General features: G+C 35.3%; 1 protein-coding gene across 1 annotated transcript; it reads right to left on the reverse strand.

Moving 5' to 3' along the window:
• Positions 1-7,143: 7,143 nt before the first annotated feature.
• On the reverse strand, positions 7,144-9,348 carry LOC148571171 (uncharacterized). Its single transcript, XM_088507902.1, has one exon. It carries the CDS (start codon positions 9,346-9,348, stop codon positions 7,144-7,146), a length of 2,205 nt encoding a protein of 734 aa, XP_088364028.1.
• Positions 9,349-24,854: the final 15,506 nt, after the last annotated feature.

Here is a 24,854-nt window from a genome sequence, read left to right on the forward strand (position 1 = left end):
GTGCCACGCTTTTCTTCTTTTCTTCTTTCTTCACCTACAATTAACCAAATCAACCAATCAAAGTATCACTAAATTCACAAGGTTTATAAATCATTAAAATTCAATTAAATTTGGCTTCAACCTCATGATTTAGCATCAAATAATTAGTGGTTGTTTGATTCAAAGAAGTCATGCATTTTCACTCCAAATTACTTACTTAGAATGCAAGAAAGTGCATAAAACCTACTAAAATTAAAGAAAAAGGCTAGTGAAACTAGGCTAAGATGACTTGTCATCAAGAACCACCCAAACCTCAGATGGGGAGATAATCACACCCAAAACCAACAACCATGGCAGAGGAACTCAAACCAAAACACTTCAAGAAACAACCAAAACCACAACCAGCAGCAAACTAACCAGAACCCCTACAGAAAACCTCAAAACAATTACCCCAACCCCATCCAGTACCAATCTAATAACCAACCCACCAACCAAAACGCCTACCATCCACCATCCACATCTCACAATCCACCACAAGCATCACCTGAATCTCAAAGACTCACTAACTTGGAGACCTTGATAGACAAAATGTTGAAACACCAGGAAATGATAACCAAGAACCATGAAGCCTCCATGAAGAGCCTAGAGAGGCAAATTGGGCAAATCTCCAAACAGATTTCTGTTGAGAGACCTTCAAGCTCACTGCCGAGTGACACAATCCCAAATCCTAAGGAAGAATGCAAGGTAATACAATTAAGGAGTGGGAGAACATTGATGAGCAACAATGACACTGCAAAGAAGCAAGCAGAGAGCAGCAAAAGGCCAATAGACGATGAGGAGCAAACAAAGGAAGATGAAGCCAAGGATCAAGTCGTGATGCTAAACAAGAGCACTGAGAAACTCAAAGAGAAGGATAACCAGTCACACAGTTCAAAAGAAGTGATTCAGGGACAGCAGCAAGTAGGAAAGAGCATCACACCCCCACTGCCATATCCCCAGAAGTTCAACAAAGAGGCTAAGGACCAACATTTTCATAAGTTCCTTGAGATTTTCAAGAAGCTGGAGATCAATATTCCCTTGGCTGAAGCACTTGAACAAATGCCTCTGTATGCCAAGTTTTTGAAGGAGCTTATCAATAAGAAAAGAAGTTGGGATGAGAAAGAAACCATACTGCTTACTAAGGAATGCAGGGCCTTGATTCAAAAAGGGCTTCCTTCGAAGCTTGAGGACCCAGGGAGCTTCTTGCTGCCTTGCACCATTGGGGAATTAACCATCACTAAAGCAATGTGCGATCTAGGAGCAAGTATGATGAGTATTTTGGTGAAAAATAAATTTCCACCAAAACACACAAATCTAACCGGCAAGAGTACCGGGTCGCATCAAGTAATAATAACTCACATGAGTGAGGTCGATCCCACAGGGATTGAAGGATTGAGCAATTTTAGTTTAGTGGTTGATTTAGTCAAGTGAATCAAGTATTGGTTGAGTGTTTGTGATTAACAGAAACTAAATTGCATGAAATGTAATTGGGAAAGGGGAAATTGCAGTAAACTAAAGAGCAGGAAAATAAAGAAACTGAATCTTAAAGAGCATGTAAAATAAAGTGCAGAAACTTAACTTGCAAGGAATATAAATGACTGAAGCTTAAAGTGCAAGAAATGTAAATTGCTTGAATTGTAAAGGGGATTGGGACGTGGACTTGCAGGAATTAAACAAGAAACAAGTAAATGGCATTAAACATAAAAGAGAAAATTGAAGCGCAGTGAAGTAGATCTTAACAGAAAAGTAAAATGACTTGAGAATTTAAAGAACTAGGAAGCAGTGCTTAAGTGCAGCAAATTAAAAGGGGTTGAGATCTCAGGAGTGGAAGAGACTAGATAACAAGTCTAGATCTCAAATCCTTCCTTGATCCAACAAGAGCAATTGCAAAAGAAGTAAAGAAAAGTAAATTGCAGAGACAAAGTAAATGAAGAAGCAGTAGACAGAAATTCAAATTCAATTATGCAGAAAGAAAATAAACAAGGGATCTCAAGGTGAGATTGAAACAGAATTTCTTCAATTCTCCACCAAAGATCCAAAGCAAGAAAATTAAAGAGTGTTTAAGCAAGAACCAAGAAGAAGAGAGATCAATTCTCCTCCCAAGTTCTCTGAAATCTAAATTCAAAACTAAAAGCTCAAAATGAAAATGAAAGGAAAATTCAAAAGTAAAATTCAGCTCCCCTAATTACATCAAACTAACTCCTATTTATACACTTTCTATTCTTGGATATTGGAATTTGGATGGGCTTTTGATTTGGTGAAGATTTGAATTAAATTGGACTTTTGGTTGAATTTTCAGCCCATGGGTAATATGCTTCCAGGGGAGTGCTCAGCTCACAAAGTGAGCTGAGCTTCGACACTTAGTGTGGGGAAGCATTGATAGCGTGCTGCTGTCTTGGGGTGCATCAGGGGAGAGCTCAGCTCACTTTGTGAGCTGAGCATTGGTGCCTTAGTGCCAATTTGTTGTGCTGCCCCTTGGACCGTGTCATGCGCTCCACTCCTTTCCTGGCCGTGTCAAGATGTGCCCCCATGCATCAAGAAGTAGCGCTCAGCTCACTTTGTGAGCTGAGCTTTGGTGTATCCAAGGAAGGGTCCTTGGTTCGAAACCCATGGGAAGCATGCGCTACCCCTTTTCTTGGTTGCCTTGCTTCCTTGCTTCCTCAAGGTGTGGGGTTCGAAGCTTGGGGAGTGCATTTGGCCAATTTTGGCTTATTTTCCATGAGAGTAGCGCCTCCACCCTTTCCCTTTGGTCATGGGTTCAAGTCTTGGAGCATGCATTTGAAAATCATTTTTCTTGAATTTCTCCTCTAGCGCTCTCGATAATGCTCACTTTGTGAGCTGAGCTTGGTTCCTCATTTCCTTATTTCTTGGCCTTGTGTTGTGCTCAGCTCACAAAGTGAGCTGAGCTTTGTGCTTTGGTCCCTTGGAAGTGAGTGTAGCGCTCTCTTAGTGCTTGGTGCTCTTGGAATGAGTTCCATGGTTTGTTGCACTACACTTTCTCCTTTGATGGCCACACTTTCTATTCCTTGAACCACGCTTCTTAGGTCACGCTTTTCTTCTTTTCTTCTTTTCTTCACCTACAATTAATCAAAACAACCAATCAAAGTATCACCAAATTCACAAGGTTTACAAATCATAAAACTGCAATTAAATTTGGCCTAAACCTCATGATTTAGCATCAATTATATGGTGGTTGTTTGATTCAAAGAAGTTATGCAATTTCATTCCAAATTACTTACTTAGGATGCAAGAAAGTGCATAAAACCAAATGAAAATAAAGAAAAAGACTATTAAAAAGGGTATATGATGACTTGTCATCACAACACCAAACTTAAAACTTGCTTGTCCCCAAGCAAGCATCAAACATAAGAGAAGATAGAATGAAATAGATAAGTGTATATGTTCTTATTAGGCAGATAGTTGAACTTGGTCTATGGGGCTTTATGCAGATCAAAAGTAGCTCATTTATTACTTGCTGTCAAAACAAACTTTGTTCCTTTAAGAGTTCACTAAGATTGCTGCCATGAATCCTCACTTTTTGTTTATTCCCTTGTTAGTTTTTCCTCTTTCTTTTGCATTACAGAGCTTATTTCTTATTGAAGACTTGGTGTCAAATGTTGCAGTGACCTTTGGCCTTATTTTACTCAACATTTCTTCACCACAGACACATGGCTCACTTTTTCCTCCTAGGATCATTGATGCCCAGCATCTCTTTGGATCACTAAATGTTTTGTAGCTAGGTTGCTCTTTATTGTGGACTTTCAGTTGGCAATCCCAAATCAGTTGATCTAAGTTGCCAAGTTTTAAAATACTCCTTAGAACTTACTTGTCCAAGCAGATCCTAGTACACAAACACCACAGGCATATGTCCTAGGGTCCAAGCTATTGGTGTCTAGCCTTATTGTTTGTTTCTTTGCCACTTTCTTTGGCTTTTTCTTCTTTCTCTTTTCTCTGTTTTGATTTATTTTCAAGGGACTTTCAATAATTGAGAGGTCACAGCAGCAAACTAGCTTAGGCTTTAAGTAACAAGTCATTTTGCAACATTTATTCTATGAGCTATCACTTAAATCAAACACATATACCACCACTAACTTTTATTCTCACTTCTGCAACATTGAACAATTACTTTTCTAAATCAAACATCTCTCTTTTATTCAAACAGCAAGGGAAACAAAACAAAGTATTCAAGTTGATGGATGATGACAATTATTATGCAGATAGCCCCCCCCTTTCTCTCTTTTTTTTTTTTTTTTTTTTTTTTTTTTTAACTAATTACTAGTGCAAGTAAAAGGAAAAGTAAACATAAATCAAATGGAGGCATATCATGTTTCAGACATGCATCTTCCTTATTTAAACAAAACTAAGAGAAGAGACTTCACCACCTCTATTTGTCAGGCATTTCCATTCTTTTTGATTTGCTGGATTCTCCCTTCTTCTTCTTCCTCTTTTGTCCATAATCTTGAGCTTCCTCACAAGGACATCTTCTGTCCCAAACGGGATCTGCGAGACCTGAGAGCCCAACTTCTTCCAATCTTCGGAATGCACTCTGAGCCTTGAGTCGAGATTTTGCTGCCTGGCAGTCCCTAAGTTCTTGGCATTGATCAAATGATTTGAGTTGGGGATTGAGTTGTGGCATGCAACGGCTTAAGTATTCCAACCTTGCTTGCACATCTTCATTACAATCCGATTGTTGCAGATGTCTAATCTCTCCAAGAGTGTGGTGAATGTTCTTCCATTGATACAAATTTTGAGTATACTCACCATACTTGGCTTGGGTCAGAAACATTTTTTCATATGATTCTTGAAGTCCTGTTGTAAGTTCCCTTTGTCCCTCGAGTATCTTGGCTTGGAATTCTTGTTGTTGAATCATTGACTGTTGCTGCCAGCTTTCCAATTTCTCCTCCATTTTATGCTGCCAAGCTTCGTTCTGCTCCCTGTCTTTTAAGTACTGCTCCCGGTGCGCTAGATATTGCTCTTGACTTTTTGAATATTGCTCTTGTGCCATCACATTTTGCTGTGATATTTCCTCAAGAACTCTTTGTAGTTGACTCATATCTATGGCATCGTGGGCTTTTTCTCCTTCTTCCTCTGCTCTTCTTCTTCTTTGGGGCCCTTCTTCTTGATCATCATCCTCAGCCATTCCCTCCATGGTTTTTTTTGTTATTCCTGAGCCTCTTCTTACTATCTCTGTGTCCTCATCTTCAAAGATCACCCCAGCTTTAGTACATAACCTTATAATTGTACTTGGGTGGCCAAGCCTAGTGGATTTGTTTGTGCTCTCGGCTATCTCTTGAATACTATCGGCTATGAGCTGTGCAAGATTGATTTCTCCTCCATGTAGGATACAGAATGTCAAGAGTGCTCGCTTGATTGTGACCGCTGAGGTGTTTCCCGTAGGGAGTATGGATCTCCTTATTATTTCATACCATCCTTTGGCTTCCGGAATGAGATTTATCCTCTTCAGACGGCTTGGGACTCCTTGTGAATCTCTTTCCCAATCTGTGCCTTCCAGGCATATCCCCTGGAGAATCTCATCAGGGTCATTTTCGTCTTGCAATCTGGCCTCATAGCTGGGCTCTTCATAAGTTATGGTTCTCAGCTTCAAAGCCCTTGTAATAGCTGCTGGACTAAAATCCACTTCAGTTCCTCTAACATAGCTTTTGTAAGAGGGGCTCTCTTCACTTCCCTTCACAGCATTTGCATAGAACTCCCTGATCATGAGTGCACTAATTTTGGGGATGGGATCACATAGAATGTCCCACCTCCTTTCTTCTTTGATTTGTTTCATGATGGGGTATTCTTCTTCCTTCAGTGCAAAGTATCTTTCATGGATGATGTGCTTCGTTTTCATGAACCTATGATATTTTCCTTCATGAAACTGAGATCTAAATCTCTTTGTATCATAGGTAGGGGGTTCGGTCACCATTGGTCCCTTCCCCTTTCTTCTCTTTGAACTTGAAGAGGCCATGAAGTTGAGTGAATGGAAGAAGCAGAGGTGAGTTTGGGGATTGATTAAGGTACGGTCTAGTTGTGTTAGGGAGTGAGGAAATAAATGTTGTTATTATGAGTGAGATGGTGTATATGTATAGGATTGCAAAAGGTGGAGGCAGAGGTGTGTGTTTGTAAAGAGATTGTGTAGGGAGATGTGATGCAAGAGATGTCTCAACTGATTTATAAGCACAGGGAGAAGTGTTGGCCGAATATTGCACTTGAAGTTTGGTTCGGTCATGGGTTGTGAAGGGTAGAGATTGAGTTGAACAACCTAGTGACTTTATGAGATGAACGGCTTGCATGTTCTCTTGAGGGTTGACAAGGATTCTACTCCTATTGGTTGCATGGGGTCCGTTCCTCATGGTGGCTAGCATTCAGATTTTTCTTGCTTTCCAAAGTTGGCACATCTCCCTAAGCACATGTGACTCTTTTCTTGACTTGTCATAACCGTCCCATTGCCTTGTCCTTGCTCCAGCCTTCTCTTCTCTTTTTTTTTTTTTTCTTCGAATTAAACAAAAATGAGATGCTTTAGTATATAATTATAGCACGGTGGAGAAGTGAGTAATTGTATTAGAAAGAAGAAAAATTCTTTTTATGAGAGATCCATTGCGTTCCTGACTTGGTGAACCAAAATATTTTTTTTTTTTTTTTTTTTTTTGTGAACGCCAAACTTGTTCCTTGTTGAGAGATTAATGTTGCACCAAGCATTTGTCACAATTGATACTCTCATCATAAATTCTAATTCAAAAATTCCTAGAAATAGTAACAATGCATGCTTCACCTCTGCATGATTTTTGATTGTCTTTTCTCTTTTCTGAACAAGAGTTGATATTTCTTATAATTGACACGTATGCAGACACCAAACTTAATGTTTGGTCATATACTTCATCTCAGTGACTAAGTATATGATCTCAAAGTGCTTGAAAGGTTAACTTTTGTGTGCTGTCAAGCACACCAAACTTAGAAGTCTGACATACGTTTCAAAACAATGCATGCATCTGTCAAGTATGTTCAAAATCATGCTGAGGTGATCAAGATTTATTGAATTTAAAAGCAAGCAGGAATCTTAAATCATGGGTTGCCTCCCATGAAGCGCTCTTTTAGTGTCACTAGCTTGACATTGAACCCCTTCTTTTATGGTGGTTGATGACTGTAGTGCCTTAGCCTGTCTCCTCTGACTGTGAACTTCTTCTTTGTCCCTTGGTGCTCAATTTCCACATGCTCAAGAGAGAGTACTTGGTTAACAGTGTAGTGATCCTCAGTTCCCAGCTGTTGATATGTTAGTTGCACCTTGTCACCTTTGGAGAGTCCTTCGGTTGGGATCTTTTTATTCTTCCACCCTTTGTGAGCTTTCTTCTTGTTTTTCTTCCTTTTTCTTGTCGACCTTTCTTCCTTAATAGCAGCTTTGGTGGCGGTACCTTCCTTCTTGTTTATTATCCTGGTTCCATTTTGAATTTCTTCTTCTCCCTGCACATGCTCATTCTTCTGTTCCCTAGTGTTGTTGGTTGTTTCCCCTGGGAACCAGTCACTGACTATCTTGTCCCTTTCTTCACTGATTTGTGGTTCTGGAAACACTTTCAGGGTTATGCTGTCCTCATGCATCCTGAGAGTTAGTTCTCCCTGCTCTATATCTATGATGGCTCTAGCAGTGGCCAAAAATGGTCTTCCCAAGATGATTGAACTGTTTTCTTCTCCTTCAGTGTCCAGTATTACAAAGTCCGCAGGAAAAATGAACTTATCAATCTTAACTAAAAGGTTTTCAATCACTCCCTTGGGATATACTATTGACTGATCCACCAATTCTAAGGATATCTGTATTGGTTTCACTTTCTCTATGCCAAGCTTTTTCACTAAGGATGATGGAATTAAATTTATGCTTGCTCCTAAGTCACACATCCCCTTGTTGATAAATAGACTTCCAATTGTGCAAGGTAGGAAGAAACTTCCAGGGTCTTCCAGCTTGGGAGGAAGTCCTTTTCTGATGAGTGCACTGCACTCTTCAGTGAGAAGCACAATCTCCTTTTCTTGCCAACTCCTCTTCTTATTGATGAGCTCTTTCAAGAACTTTGCATACAGAGGCATTTGTTCCAATGCTTCAGCCAAAGGGATATTGATCTCCAGCTTCTTGAAGACTTCAAGAAATTTTGGGAAGTGTTGGTCCTTAGTCTCTTTGCTGAATCTTTGAGGATATGGCAGTGGAGGTATGGAGTTCATGTCCTGTCTTTGTTCCTTGGTTGGCTCCCCCATTGCTTCCTTCCCTTTTCTTGATTGTTGTGGCCGGTCTTCTTTTTCTTTGAGCTCATCTGAGGCTTGCTTGCTTGCTGTCACTTTTTCATCATTGGCCTTCTCTTCCTTGTTTTGTTTCTCGTCACTTTCCTTTGGTTTCTTGACTGCTTCTTCATTTCTCACCAGGGTCTTGCTATTCCTTAGCTGTATTGCCTTGCACTCCTCTTTTGGATTAGGAATAGTGTCACTAGGTAGTGAGCTTGATGGCCTTTCAGTGGTGATCTTTTTGGAGAGTTGACCAATTTGCCTTTCCATATTCTTTAGGGAGGCTTCCTGGTTCCTTGTGGTCATCTCTTGGTTCTTCATCAATTTTTCCATTAGGAGCTCCAGGTTGGTAATTCTCTGAGAATCTTGTGAAATGAGTTGAGTGTGGGGTGTTGATGGTTGAGGGTAAGTGTTTTGGTTAGAGGTTTGGTTGTGGGATGGGTACTGGTTAGAGTTGGGGTAGGTATTTTGTGGTTTTCTGTATGTGTTTTGGTTAGAGGCCTGGTTGTTGTAGTTTGTGTTTTTCCAATTGTTTTGGGTGGAGTTTCTTTGCCATGGCTGCTGAGGTTGACTGTGGTTATCTCCCCACCTAAGGTTGGGATGATTCTTCCAAGAGGGGTTGTAGGTATCACCATATACTTCATTTGGTCCAAAATTTTGGTTGTGCATGTACTGGACTTGCTCTTGCTGTTGCTCCTCTTGAGTTTCTTCATTTTGCTCCCAAGTGGTTGATGGTTGGCTTGTGTTGACTGCTGCAACTTGGAGATTATCAATCCTCTTGGTCATTTGCTCAAATTGTTGTTGAATTTGATGCTGCATCATTTTGTTTTGAGCTAAGATTGAATCCACTCCGTCCAACTCCATTACTCCTCTTCTTTGTGATGGTTGGCGTTGTCTTTGATGAGCAAAGAAGTATTGGTTGTTAGCCACCATGTCAATGAGATTTTGGGCTTCCTCTGCAGTTTTCATTAGTTGCAACGATCCTCCAGCTGAATGGTCAAGTGATTCTTGAGCCTTTAGAGTGAGTCCTTCATAGAAGTTCTGTAGCTTGTCCCACTCAGTGAACATTTCTGGTGGACATTTCCTCAGCAGAGCCTTGTATCTCTCCCATGCTTCATACAGATTTTCAGCATCCAATTGTGTGAATGTTTGCACCTCAGTTTTCAGCCTGATGACTCTTTGGGGTGGATAGAATTTGGCTAGAAATTTAGTTATCAAGTCATCCCAACTAGTGATGCTTCCTTGGGGAAAAGTTTCAAGCCATTGTGCGGCCTTGTCCCTTAATGAGAACGGGAACAGCAGAAGCTTGTAAGTTTCAGGATTCACACCATTGGACTTGACAGTGTCACAAATCCTTAAGAAGGTAGATAGATGTTGGTTTGGATCCTCCAATGGTCCTCCTCCAAATGAGCAGTTGTTCTGGACCAATGTGATGAGTTGTGGCTTCAGTTCAAAGTTATTTGCATTGACATTAGGGGTGAGAATGCTGCTTCCACAATGTCTAGCATTTGCAAAAGTATAGGAAGCCAATACTCTCCTCTGTTGTGGTGGATTATTAAACTCCTTCTCCTGGATTAGATGTATCTCCTTCCATCTCGTGGAATTCTTCGTCTGATTCTTCTTCTCCAACAATACTTTTCCCTCTTTCAGCTCTTCTCAATCTCCTTAGAGTTCTTTGGTCAACTTCAGATAAAACATGAACAACTCTCCCTGTACCTGACATACAAACAACATAACAGGGAACACAACCAGTGATACTTCAATCTATTGCTAGAATGAAGTTTTAGTTAGCTTAAGCAAAAATTCAAACAGTTAGTGTGTTAGTCAAAGACTTAAAGAATAGAAGGGAAAAAGTGCTTGATCTAGATTACCACCTCACTTAATCATTGTCAATCTAATCAATCCCCGGCAACGGCGCCAAAAACTTGATGAGTATTTTGGTGAAAAATAAATTTCCACCAAAACACACAAATCTAACCGGCAAGAGTACCGGGTCGCATCAAGTAATAATAACTCACATGAGTGAGGTCGATCCCACAGGGATTGAAGGATTGAGCAATTTTAGTTTAGTGGTTGATTTAGTCAAGTGAATCAAGTATTGGTTGAGTGTTTGTGATTAACAGAAACTAAATTGCATGAAATGTAATTGGGAAAGGGGAAATTGCAGTAAACTAAAGAGCAGGAAAATAAAGAAACTGAATCTTAAAGAGCATGTAAAATAAAGTGCAGAAACTTAACTTGCAAGGAATATAAATGACTGAAGCTTAAAGTGCAAGAAATGTAAATTGCTTGAATTGTAAAGGGGATTGGGACGTGGACTTGCAGGAATTAAACAAGAAACAAGTAAATGGCATTAAACATAAAAGAGAAAATTGAAGCGCAGTGAAGTAGATCTTAACAGAAAAGTAAAATGACTTGAGAATTTAAAGAACTAGGAAGCAGTGCTTAAGTGCAGCAAATTAAAAGGGGTTGAGATCTCAGGAGTGGAAGAGACTAGATAACAAGTCTAGATCTCAAATCCTTCCTTGATCCAACAAGAGCAATTGCAAAAGAAGTAAAGAAAAGTAAATTGCAGAGACAAAGTAAATGAAGAAGCAGTAGACAGAAATTCAAATTCAATTATGCAGAAAGAAAATAAACAAGGGATCTCAAGGTGAGATTGAAACAGAATTTCTTCAATTCTCCACCAAAGATCCAAAGCAAGAAAATTAAAGAGTGTTTAAGCAAGAACCAAGAAGAAGAGAGATCAATTCTCCTCCCAAGTTCTCTGAAATCTAAATTCAAAACTAAAAGCTCAAAATGAAAATGAAAGGAAAATTCAAAAGTAAAATTCAGCTCCCCTAATTACATCAAACTAACTCCTATTTATACACTTTCTATTCTTGGATATTGGAATTTGGATGGGCTTTTGATTTGGTGAAGATTTGAATTAAATTGGACTTTTGGTTGAATTTTCAGCCCATGGGTAATATGCTTCCAGGGGAGTGCTCAGCTCACAAAGTGAGCTGAGCTTCGACACTTAGTGTGGGGAAGCATTGATAGCGTGCTGCTGTCTTGGGGTGCATCAGGGGAGAGCTCAGCTCACTTTGTGAGCTGAGCATTGGTGCCTTAGTGCCAATTTGTTGTGCTGCCCCTTGGACCGTGTCATGCGCTCCACTCCTTTCCTGGCCGTGTCAAGATGTGCCCCCATGCATCAAGAAGTAGCGCTCAGCTCACTTTGTGAGCTGAGCTTTGGTGTATCCAAGGAAGGGTCCTTGGTTCGAAACCCATGGGAAGCATGCGCTACCCCTTTTCTTGGTTGCCTTGCTTCCTTGCTTCCTCAAGGTGTGGGGTTCGAAGCTTGGGGAGTGCATTTGGCCAATTTTGGCTTATTTTCCATGAGAGTAGCGCCTCCACCCTTTCCCTTTGGTCATGGGTTCAAGTCTTGGAGCATGCATTTGAAAATCATTTTTCTTGAATTTCTCCTCTAGCGCTCTCGATAATGCTCACTTTGTGAGCTGAGCTTGGTTCCTCATTTCCTTATTTCTTGGCCTTGTGTTGTGCTCAGCTCACAAAGTGAGCTGAGCTTTGTGCTTTGGTCCCTTGGAAGTGAGTGTAGCGCTCTCTTAGTGCTTGGTGCTCTTGGAATGAGTTCCATGGTTTGTTGCACTACACTTTCTCCTTTGATGGCCACACTTTCTATTCCTTGAACCACGCTTCTTAGGTCACGCTTTTCTTCTTTTCTTCTTTTCTTCACCTACAATTAATCAAAACAACCAATCAAAGTATCACCAAATTCACAAGGTTTACAAATCATAAAACTGCAATTAAATTTGGCCTAAACCTCATGATTTAGCATCAATTATATGGTGGTTGTTTGATTCAAAGAAGTTATGCAATTTCATTCCAAATTACTTACTTAGGATGCAAGAAAGTGCATAAAACCAAATGAAAATAAAGAAAAAGACTATTAAAAAGGGTATATGATGACTTGTCATCAAAGTATTAACTTAATACCATCCTCCTTGGTGAAAAAGCTGCGTATAGAGGAAGTTAAATCGGTACAGATATCTCTAGAGCTAGTAGATAAGTCAACGGTATACCTCAGGGGTATGATTGAAAACCTTCTGGTCAAGGTGGACAATTTTATATATCCTGCAGATTTTGTGGTTCTAGACTCAGATGGGGATGATGGTGACTCTATTATACTGGGAAGGCCATTCTTGGCCACTGCTAGAGCTATCATAGACATAGAGCAAGGAGAACTAACTCTCAGGATGCATGATAAGAGTGTCACTCTGAAGGTATTACCAGAAGCCCAGTTTAGTAATGAGAGGAGGGACTATATGGAAATTGACAAGGTGATTCACAACAACATCCCAAGGCAGAAGATTGTGCAGAAGAATGAAAAAGTCCAAGAGGATATTGGAGTATTAGCCACTGAAGAGGGAGATCCTCAAGGTAAGCCTACAGCCAGAAAAGAAAGATCAACAAAAAAGGGGATGAAACGCAGAAACAAAATAAAAAGGGGTTGGAAGAACAGGAAGATTCCAACAGAGGGGCTTTCCAAAGGTGACAAAGTGCAATTGATATATCAACAACTGGGAGCAAGCCAACAGACTGATGACTATTACACTGTCAGCAACATACTCTCGTTGGAACATGCTGAAATTGAACACCAGAGAACAAAGAGGAGGATCACAGTCAGGGGAGACAAGTTGAGGCACTACAATCCTCAACCACCATAAAAGAAAAGCTCCAATGTCAAGCTAGTGATAATAAAAGAGCACTCCATGGGAGGCAACCCATGATTTAAGATTTATGTCATTTTAAATTCAATAAGCTATGATCATCTGAGCATGAAATTTTTTTTTGGACGTACTTAATGAATGCATGCAAATTTTTTTACATATGCTAAGACTTCTAAAGTTTGGTGTGCCTTCAAGCACACCAAACCAATGTTACAAACATTTTCATACTATATGCCTAGCATATGACCAAACACTAAGTTTGGTGTTTCTCTTCTCATGAAAATTAAAAATCCTGCATCAATGATCATACATTATCTCTTACTGAGACTTTTCAATTAAAAAGAAATCATATTCTGTGATGAAGGCATCAATTGTGATTTACTACTAGCAAGAGACAAGTTTGGTGTTCATCAAACCTTGATGCACTGATTTAGGGACACAATTGATCCTTCATAAAAAAAAAAGAGAAAAAGGAAAATTATGATGAAAACATTTCTTATAAACATTTAATCAAGAGTGACATTGGGATTTCAAGAACACTAGTGGGAGTAAGAAACATTTTTTTTACTATATGACCAAACATTAAGTTTGGTGTCCTCCAAGAAAAGTCACGATTCAAATGGATATAAGGAATGATTATTCATATAGTGTTAATGAAAGAAGCACTCTTGCCACAGTTTGATAAAACTAATGTTTGTTGTCTTGTTGTGATGACTAGGTGGTCAACGAACACTCAATGAAAAAGACAAGACAAAGGAAAGTATAGCATGAAGACAAAATCTCATCACATGCCTCAAAAGGAGAATCTGCCACTCCTTGAGATGATCACGGCAAAGACAATTGAAGAAGCAAGCTTTGTCTTCATTCATCCTTACATGCACACCTTTGATTCACATAGTATCTAATTGCATCCTAGCCCTTCATTGTTCATTTAAATAACACACCACCTTCAAGCCATGCATATGACCGAATCCTTGCACTCCAACCATTTAAACTCCATTCCCTTCATCACTTCTCATCATAATAAGCTCAGCCTCAAACTTCTTCTCGCTCCAAACACACATCAAAATCTCCAACATTCTTCACACTCCCTTTAACCCCAGAGAGATCAAACAACTAAGTGATCATGGCCTCTTCCTCAAGAACCAAACGAAGAAAAGGGAAAGATCCCATGGTGGAGGAGAGCACCCCTGAATATGACCAATGGAGATTCAAATCTTGGTACCATCAATTACAAATTGAATGGATGAATGAGAAGAAGATATATCCAGAAGTTCCACTCTTACTGCTGGATGATGGATGCCAAGAAATGAAGGACAAGATTAGAAAGAGAAGGTGGGAAGAACTCATATCACCAATCACCCGGATCAATGTTAACATCATAAGAGAGTTCTACGCCAATGTCTCAAGGCTTGACATGAGTGAAACTCCAACATACAAGAGCTATGTACGGGGAGTGGAAGTAGACTTTAGCTCGGAGGCCATCAAGAAAGTCTTGGGACTAAAATCAGTCCGCTTTAGTGAACCGGGATACCACCAAAGGATAAATGGAGATCCGGATTATGATAGAATTTCTAGAGATATTTGTATGGAGAACTCAGAATGGGAAGGAGATGCCAAGAACAAATACAAGTATCTTAAGAGAGGTAACCTTACCCCGGAAGCAAAGGGATGGTATGAGATTTTGAAAAGATCAATCCTGGGCACAGTAAACACCTCAGAAGTCAACAGGAAGAGAGTTGTTATGTTGCATTGCATCATTGTGGGAGGAGAGGTAAAGGTTCATGAAATCCTTGCAAAAGACATTCAAAAACTTGCAGAGAAGAACTCGGCCGGGTCTTGATTATACTACCCAAGTACCATTTGGAGGTTGTGTGCAAAAGCTAAAGTACCAATGGAGGAGGAGAACCCAACGTGGTTGAGCCAGGGCATGCCTATAACCATTGAAAGAATGATGATGGTTCCTGAAGCACATCAAGGCCGAAGACCATACGGAGGAAGGCAAAGAGAAGAACCAATGGAGGAAGAAGAATTACAAGAGGAAGAAGAGCCACAAGAGGAGGAGGAACAGCAGCACATTCCCCTACATAACAATCTGGGCATGACTCAGATGCAGGAAGCAATTGGAAGATTATCACAACAGTACATGAGAATTCAAGAAAGGCAAGAGGAATACCATTCACTATACATGAAAAACCAACAAGAGCAAGAAGAACGGGAGCTAAGAATGATGAACAAACAAAGTGAATTTGAGTCAAAATTCTTCGTGATGCAAGAGGAGCATGCCTTTCAATCTCACGAATCATTTAGAAAGTTGGTACAAATGCAAGCTGAAAATTTGAGGGCTCTCAAAGAGTTCACAACCCTCCAAGATGCAAGATATGAAGTCCAATCCGACTACAACATAAATAGTCAAATCAAGCTGAACTATATTGGAGAGCATCTGCACAACATGGATCCAGCATTTCCAACTTTCGATGAATTCTTCAAAAGGAGAAGTGAGATAGAAGTAAGCAATGCTATGAAGCTTGAAGATAGAGTAGAGGAAGCGATAAATAGAGCTGGTTTCTGGCGGGATCAACAGACAACAGACACGGACACAGGGAACACCAGCAACCAAGTGTATGAAAGAAGAAAGAAAAAGCATGACAAATGAAAGGTGGACTTGCTCCTTGTTCATCACTACAAAGAAAAAAAAAGCATGCATCTTATTTGTTCAAAATAGTCTTTGCATTATGTTTGTTTCCCTTAAAATAAGTAAGCTAGTCTATGTGTGTGCTTGTGTGTTTACTTTCACTTAACAAAAAGCATGCTTTGTCCCCTGCATTTTCAATTCAATAAAAGAAATGTTTGAATGTGAAGTGAGATAGTTCTCTGTTAGACAGAAGTACAATAAAAGTAAGTGGTGGTATGAATGTGTGATTGCATAATAGCTCACTTTTAATGAATAAGAGAACTAGGATGTCTCCTCTTAAGTAGAGAGTGGCCTACTGTCTATGAATCTCAATCAAATAAAAAATCCTTGGTTAAAAAGAAAAACAAAAAAAAGAGAGAAAAGAAAAAGCCAAAACTGGCAACAGAACAAAAGAAAAACAAAAAGAAACAAAGCTAGACACCAATAGCTTGAACCTTAGAATATATGCCTGTGGTGTCTTTGTACTAGGATTTGCTTGGATTATTAAGCTCTGGAGTGCATCAACACTTGGTGACTTGGGTTAACTAACCCGAGATCATCAGCTGAAAGTCCACTATCAAGAGCAACCTAACTACAAGGCATTTAGTAACCCAAAGAGGTGATGGGCATCAATGTTTTAAGAAGGAATGTGAGCCAAGTGTCTATAGTGAATAATGTGTCAAGTATAAAGAAATCAATGAACTTGTTACACATGACACTCAAATAAAGCTTATGAACAAAATAATAGCCAAGGATAAAGGAATAATGAGAGGTCATAGCAGTGTGTTGCTTGATGCTTGAAGAAGACTTTCTAGGCCTAAGAGTCAATAAGAAGTGAGTGTTTACATATCCACATAAAACCCCATGAACTACCAATAATACTCTGCTAGCATGAACATCATCTTCCATTTCATTCTTTCTTCTCAATAATTCATTTCTTGCTTGGGGACAAGCAAGCTTTAAGTTTGGTGTTGTGATGACAAGTCATCTTAGCCTAGTTTCACTAGCCTTTTTCTTTTGTTTTCAATTGATTTATGCACTTTCTTGAGCCATAAGCAAGCCAATTGGGTAGATTTCCATGTTTCCTTTGATTTAATCAACCATAGATGAATTAATGCAATTTCATGGGATTTATGCTATAATTGCCACATATTATGAAAGAATGACAAACTCATGATTTTGAGCATAGCTTTGATGTGTTTGGTTGATTGATGATAGGTGAAGAAAGCTTGGAGAAAGGTTGACGCAAGAAGGAATGGCTAGGAGCAAGAGAGAACAAAAAGTTTGAGCAAAAGTTTGCCTCAAACTTTAGCTCAAACTTTCGGATAAGTGAAAACACACCAGGGAACAAAAAGCTTGAGCAAAAGTTTGCCTCAAACTTTAGCTCAAACTTTTGGGAGAAAAGCTTGAGCCAACGTTTGCCTCAAACTTTTTGGCAAACGTTGGCATCACAAATCAACACCCTGGAGAGAAAAAGTTTGCGCCAACGTTTGCCTCAAACTTTTTGGCAAACTTTGGCGCCATCAGCAACACACCCTGGAGACAAAAAGTTTGCGCCAACGTTTGCCTCAAACTTTTTGGCAAACATTGGCGCCATGAGTGTGCATAAGGGGGCCAACGTTTGAGCAAAAGTTTGACCCCAAACTTTAGCTCAAACGTTGGTAGCAGCAAGAATGGGGCAGCTGATGTAAAAAGTTTGAGTAAAAGTTTGCCTCAAACTTTTACTCAAAATTTTACTCAAGCTTTTATAATTCCCAACCCGGTTCACTTCGGTTCTCTCTCCAATTCCAAGAGCAATCAACCAAGGCCTCTATCAACCCAATTCCATCAAGAGCAAAGGCCAAATTCAAGGCTTGAAGACCATTTGAAGAAATTGTATAAATAGCTTAGGATTTAAGTTTTTGGGGGAGCTTTTCCTTTAGTTTTCATAGAGAGTTTTCGGAGAGCTTTTGGTGTTGAGTGATTTTGAGTTTCTAAGTTTCGGGGAAGGAGAATTGAATTCCCTTCCTCTTAGTTTTCTTGCTTTCAATTTCAATTACATTTGCTTGGATCTTGGGTTGGAGAATTGAAGAAATTCTGTTTCAATCTCATCCTGAGATCTCTCTGTTTACTTACTGCACAATTAAATTTCAGTTTCTGTTAATTGCTTCTTCTTCTACTTTCTCTGAAATTTACATTTCCTTTGCAATTACTCTTGTTGGATCTAGGAAGGCATTGAGATCTAGACTTGGTTATCTAGTCTCTTGAGTCCTGAGATCTGGATTTCCATTTTCAATTTCTCTGTTTACTGCTTTTCAAGCTCTTTTATATTCCTGTTTTAGATCCGATTCAACCCAAGGCATCTTCCACTCTTCTGTGTGTTGAATTTCACTTTTCCTTGTTTAATTTCTGCAAATCCAATTCCCAATTCCCTTTACAATTCAAGCCATTTACATTTCTTGCACTCTAAGATTCTGCAATTTACATTTCTTGCGTTCTAAGTTTCTGCTATTTAATTTCTTGCTCTTTAAGATTCAGCACTTTAAATTTCAGTTCTCTTTAATTTCATGCAAATTACCAATTCCCTTTACTTTCCATGTAATTTAAATTCTGCAAATCACAAATCTCTCAACCAAATCTTGATTCGCTTGACTAAATCAACCACTAAACCAAAATTGCTCAATCCTTCAATCCATGTGGGATCGACCTCACTCCCGTGAGTTATTATTACTTGATGCGACCCGGTGCACTTGCCGGTGAGTTTTGTGTCGGATCGTTTTCCGCACATCACTACACTCGGACAGTTGACCTTTTTTTGCTGCAATTGTTCACAAATTAAGAATAAATTAATTTAAAAAATTTAAAAATTTTCAATTTTTTATTTTTTGGATATTGTTAGAATTTTTTATTTTTCTAATGTTGAAAAAAATTTTATTTTTTAGCTTAAAAAAAACAAATTTACAGATCTATTGATTACTCGATATTGTTGGACTTTATTTTGTTTTCCTAAATTAAATAAAAGATTTTAATCATATAATAGAAAAATTAAAAAATAAAAAATTTGGTTTTTTAAGATTTTTTATTTTTTTAAAATATTTTTTATTTTTTTATTCACCGAAAAAAGCTAGACCTGTACAACTGACTTTTTTTTGCTGCACTTGTTCACAAATTAAGAATAAATTAATTTAAAAAATTTAAAACTTCTCAATTTTTTTTATTTTTTGAATATTCTTAGAATTTTTTTATTTTTCTACTATTAGAAAAAAATTATTTTTTTGGTTTAAAAATTAAAAAAGATAATAAATTTACAGATCTGTTGGTTACTAGATATTGCTGGACTTTATTTCGTTTTTCTAATTATTATAAAAAAAATTTAATAATATAATTTAAAAATTCAAAAATAAAAAACTTAGTTTTTTAAATTTTTTTATTTTTAAATAATATTTTTCTATCTTTTTATTCACTCGATAATGTTACACCCGGACAATTGACTTTTTTTGCTGCAATTGTTCCCAAATTAAGAATAAATTAATTTAAAAATTAAAAAATTTTAATTTTTTTATTTTTTGGATATTTTTAGAATTTTTTATTTTTCTACTATTAGAAAAAAAATTATTTTTTTAGTTTAAAAATTAAAAAAAATTTACAGATTTGTTATTTACTAGATATTGCTGGACTTTATCTTATTTTTCTAATTTAAATAAAAGAATTAATCATATAATTTAAAAATTCAAAAATAAAAAATTTAGTTTTTTTAGATTTTTAATTTTTTTCCAAAATATCTTTTTACCTTTTTATTCACCGGATAATGCTACACCCGGATTGTTGACTTTTTTTGTTGCACTTGTTCACAAATTAAGAAAAAATTAATTTAAAAAATTTAAAATTTTTAAATTTTTTATTTTTTGGATTTTGTTAGAATTTTTTTTTCTACTTTTGGAAAAAAATTATTTTTTAGATTAAAAATTAAAAAAATAATAAATTTACAGATCTGTTATTTACTAGATATTGTTGGTCTTTATTTTATTTTCCTAATTTAAATAAAAGAATTTAATATTATAATTTAAAAATTCTAAAAAATTTTGGTTTTTTTAAATTTGTTATTTTTTTAAAAATATTTTTTTATTTTTTTATTTACCGAATAATGCTACACCTGTACAGTTGACTTTCTTTGCAACACTTGTTCACAAATTAAGAATAAATTGTCACAAAAAAAATTAAGAATAAATTAATTTAAAAAATTTAAAATTTTTCAATTTTTTATTTTTTGGATATTGTTAGAATTCTTTATTTTTCTACCGTTGGAAAAAATTTTATTTTTTTAGTTTAAAAATAAAAAAATAATAAATCTACAGATCTGTTGTTTACTAGATATTGTTGGATTTTATTTTATTTTCGTAATTTAAATAAAATAATTTAATCATATAATTTAAAAATTCAGAAATAAAAAACTTAGTTTTTAAAATTTTTTCTTTTTTAAAAAATATTTTTCTATCTTTTTATTTACTGGATAATACTACACCTGTACAATTGAATTTTTTTTGCTGCACTTGTTCACAAATTAAGAATAAATTAATTAAAAAAATTTAAAACTTCTCAATTTTTTTATGTTTTGAATATTGTTAGAATTTTTTATTTTTTTACTATTAGAAAAAAATTATTTTTTTGGTTTAAAAATTAAAAAAGATAATAAATTTATAGATCTGTTGGTTACTAGTTATTGTTGGACTTTATTTTAATTTTCTAATTATTATAAAAAACATTTAATAATATAATTTAAAAATTTAAAAATAAAAAACTTAGTTTTTTAAAATTTTTTCTTTTTTAAAAAATATTTTTCTATCTTTTTATTTACCGGATAATGCTACACTCGGACAGTTGACTTTTTTTTGCTGCAATTGTTCACAAATTAAGAATAAATTAATTTAAAAAATTTAAAAATTTTCAATTTTTTACTTTTTGGATATTGTTAGAATTTTTTATTTTTCTAATGTTGAAAAAAAATTTATTTTTTTAGCTTAAAAAAAATTTACAGATCTGTTGATTACTCGATATTGTTGGACTTTATTTTGTTTTCCTAATTTAAATAAAAGATTTTAATCATATAATAGAAAAATTAAAAAATAAAAAATTTGCTTTTTTAAGATTTTTTATATTTTTAAAATATTTTTTATTTTTTTATTCACCGAAAAAAGCTAGACATGTACAATTGACTTTTTTTCGCTGCACTTGTTCACAAATTAAGAATAAATTAATTTAAAAAATTTAAAACTTCTCAATTTTTTTTATTTTTGAATATTCTTAGAATTTTTTTATTTTTCTACTGTTAGAAAAAAATTATTTTTTTGGTTTAAAAATTAAAAAAGATAATAAATTTACAGATCTCTTAGTTACTAGATATTGCTGGACTTTATTTTAATTTTTTAATTATTATAAAAAAATTTAATAATATAATTTAAAAATTCAAAAATAAAAAACTTAGTTTTTTAAATTTTTTTATTTTTTAAATAATATTTTTCTATCTTTTTATTCACTCGATAATGTTACACCCGGACAATTGACTTTTTTTGCTGCAATTGTTCCCAAATTAAGAATAAATTAATTTAAAAATTCAAAAATTTTAATTTTTTTATTTTTTGGATATTTTTAAAATTTTTTATTTTTCTACTATTAGAAAAAAAATTTATTTTTTTAGTTTAAAAATTAAAAAAAATTTACAGATTTGTTATTTACTAGATATTGCTGGACTTTATCTTATTTTTCTAATTTAAATAAAAGAATTAATCATATAATTTAAAAATTCAAAAAAAAAATTTAGTTTTTTTAATTTTTTTCCAAAATATTTTTTTATCTTTTTATTCACCAGATAATACCCGGATTGTTGACTTTTTTGTTGCACTTGTTCACAAATTAAGAAAAAATTAATTTAAAAAAATTAAATTTTTAAAATTTTTTTTTTGGATTTTGTTAGAATTTTTTATTTTCTACTTTTGGAAAAAAATTATTTTTTAGATTAAAAATTAAAAAAATAATAAATTTACAGATCTGTTATTTCCTAGATATTGTTGGTCTTTATTTTATTTTCCTAATTTAAATAAAAGAATTTAATATTATAATTTAAAAATTCAAAAAAAATTTGGTTATTTTAAATTTTTTATTTTTTTAAAAATATTTTTTTATTTTTTTATTTACCGAATAATGCTACACCTGTACAGTTGACTTTCTTTGCAGCACTTGTTCACAAATCAAGAATAAATTAATTTTAAAAATTTAAAATTTTTCAATTTTTTATTTTTTGGATATTGTTAGAATTCTTTATTTTTCTAATGTTTAAAAAAATTTATTTTTTTGTTTAAAAAAAAGAAATTTACAGATCTGTTGATTGATGAGTATTTTGGTGAAAAATAAATTTCCAACAGAACACACAAATCTAACCGGCAAGTGTACCGGGTCGCATCAAGTAATAATAACTCACATGAGTGAGGTCGATCCCACAGGGATTGAATGATTGAGCAATTTTAGTTTAGTGGTTGATTTAGTCAAGCGAATCAAGAATTGGTTGAGTGTTTGTGATTAACAGAAACTAAATTGCATGAAATGTAATTGGGAAAGGGAAAATTGCAGTAAACTAAAGAGCAGGAAAATAAAGAAACTAAATCTTAAAGAGCATGTAAAATAAAGTGCAGAATCTTAACTTGCAAGGAATATAAATGACTGAAGCTTAAAGTGCAAGAAATGTAAATTGCTTGAATTGTAAAAGGGATTGGGGCGTGGACTTGCAGGAATTAAACAAGAAACAAGTAAATGGCATTAAACATAAAAGAGAAAATTGAAGCGCAGTGAAGTAGATCTTAACAGAAAAGTAAAATGACTTGAGAATTTAAAGAACTAGAAAGCAGTGCTTAAGTTGCAGCAATTTAAAAGGGGTTGAGATCTCAGGAGTGGAAGAGACTAGATAACAAGTCTAGATCTCAAATCCTTCCTTGATCCAACAAGAGCAATTGCAAAAGAAGTAAAGAAAAGTAAATTGCAGAGACAAAGTAAATGAAGAAGCAGTAGACAGAAATTCAAATTCAATTATGCAGAAAGAAAATAAACAAGGGATCTCAAGCTTTTTTTGTCCTCTTTTGCTCTTTGTTTTGAGCCACGCTTTTCTTCCTTTGGGCCACGCTTCTCTTCCTTGATTTGGTCATGGGTCACGCTTTTAGAAGCGTGGCCTAAGCCTCCAAAGTGTGCTCCAACTTCAAAGTGTGCCCAAAATTTCTCTTTTCTTCTTTTTAGCTTATTTTGTGCTCTTTTTGCTTCTTTTTCTTCTTATTTCCTACAAAGTTTATCAAATCAAAAGATCAAAGAAATATACCATTTAAGCACCAAAGAATGCAATATTTAAGCACTAATCATAAATTTCTTGTATGAAAAAGCATAGAAAAACATGACATGATGACATGTCATCACAACACCAAACTTAAACCTTGCTTGTCCCCAAGCAAGAAAAGAATCATGCAATAGAGATTGACAATCTAAGGTAAGAAGAATAGCAACTCAATGTTCATGGTAAGCTAGTTTTCTAAGCATGCTACAATCACAAAAGAAATGTAAATGATTGATGCTTCCATCTAGCTCAATTTATGAAGTCTTTTTCTTATATTTCTTCCTTGAAACAAGCTTTTGATTTTTTTTTTTATTAGCTTCTCCTTATGGGTGCTTTGCCCCATGAGTTGATAACAAAGCTATGACTTCTAAATGCTTTGTTTTCAAGTATTACCACTTGATACATAAGCACCACAAGCATTTGATTAGAGGACTTCATTAAGCTCATTTGTTTCTTTTCTTTTCTTGACTCTCTAATCATTGATGCTCAGAGCCTTGAGATTTGAGGGAGTGCTTTTGCACTTTGAGCCTAACCTTGACTTCTAAGTATTTTGTTTTCAAGCATCTGGCTTGATACATAAACACCACAAGCACTTAACAATATAATTGTCATTGGTACTCAGAGCCTTCAGCTTTCTCATTCTTTCCCTTTTTCTTTTCTTGCTTTATTTTGCATTTGCTTTCAAGGTTTTCATGATTTTAAAAGATTTCACAAAACGTGCTAGATGAAAACTTCAATTAAATAAAATCTAATGCAATTAAGCAACAATCAAACATACTAGCTTCCCAATACTTTTATGCACATGCTAAAATCTTCTTTAATGCCTTGTTTGTTTATGATCATGATACTTTATTGCTTTTGAATTCACAAAACTCAAGTTGGTAATCATAATGACACAGCACCATGTTGCAAATCAAGATTCAAGTTATGCTTTATTCATACACACATGTAAACAGAAAGGATGAAGACAATCATGCAATTTAAGTGCTGGAAACAAATGAGGAGAAAAGGAACTCTACAACCTTGTAGTTTATCTTCATTATTGTTGTCCTTTTTCCTCTATTCTTCCTCCTTCCCTTGCCAAACTCAGAATGCTTGTTCATCCTCAAGCAACAATTAGAACCATGGTTATGGGGCTAAGATGGATCATGAATGTCTTACACAATGAAAAGTTAGTAGTACATGTGTTTCAAGCAAGCAAAAGATAACAATCAAGGCATAAGAGATAGAGACATTATGATTGCAAACTTAAGAAGGTGAGCACAATACATTGCATAAAAGATAAGTGGCACACCAAACTTAGTGTGACACTTTCACTTGGAATCAATGCAAGTATCAAGTAAAGATTTGAAGCAAATTGTGTTGCATAGCAACACCAAACTTAGAATGCAATCCTATGTCCATTTATTTGAATTAATACTAAATAAAAAAAGAAAGACTGTTTATATGTTAAATACAATCACCAAGTCAAAAATCTGTCATTAATAAAGCTCTCTTGGTGATGTATTATTAAACACAGTAAATAAGCAAACTAAAATGAAAGCATTAAAAACAAAGAATTAACTAAAGTAAACAGAATAACAAAATATCAAACCAAAAGAAAATTAACACTGCAAAGACATTATGGTTATGTAGACAAGTGGTGTTGCTGAATGATTTGCATAGAAAAATAGGTGGCACACCAAACTTAGAATCTTGGTGCGTCACTTTCATTTTTGATTTGATGCAATCATCCAAAAAAATTGAAAACAATTTGTTGCAAGGCAACACCAAACTTAGAATGTAACCATATGCCAATTTATTGAATTTAAACAAAACA

The sequence above is a fragment of the Arachis ipaensis genome, chromosome B3, assembly GCF_059453495.1.
Source record: "Arachis ipaensis isolate K30076 ecotype BB chromosome B3, ASM5945349v1, whole genome shotgun sequence".
NCBI classification, from domain to species: Eukaryota; Viridiplantae; Streptophyta; class Magnoliopsida; order Fabales; family Fabaceae; genus Arachis; species Arachis ipaensis.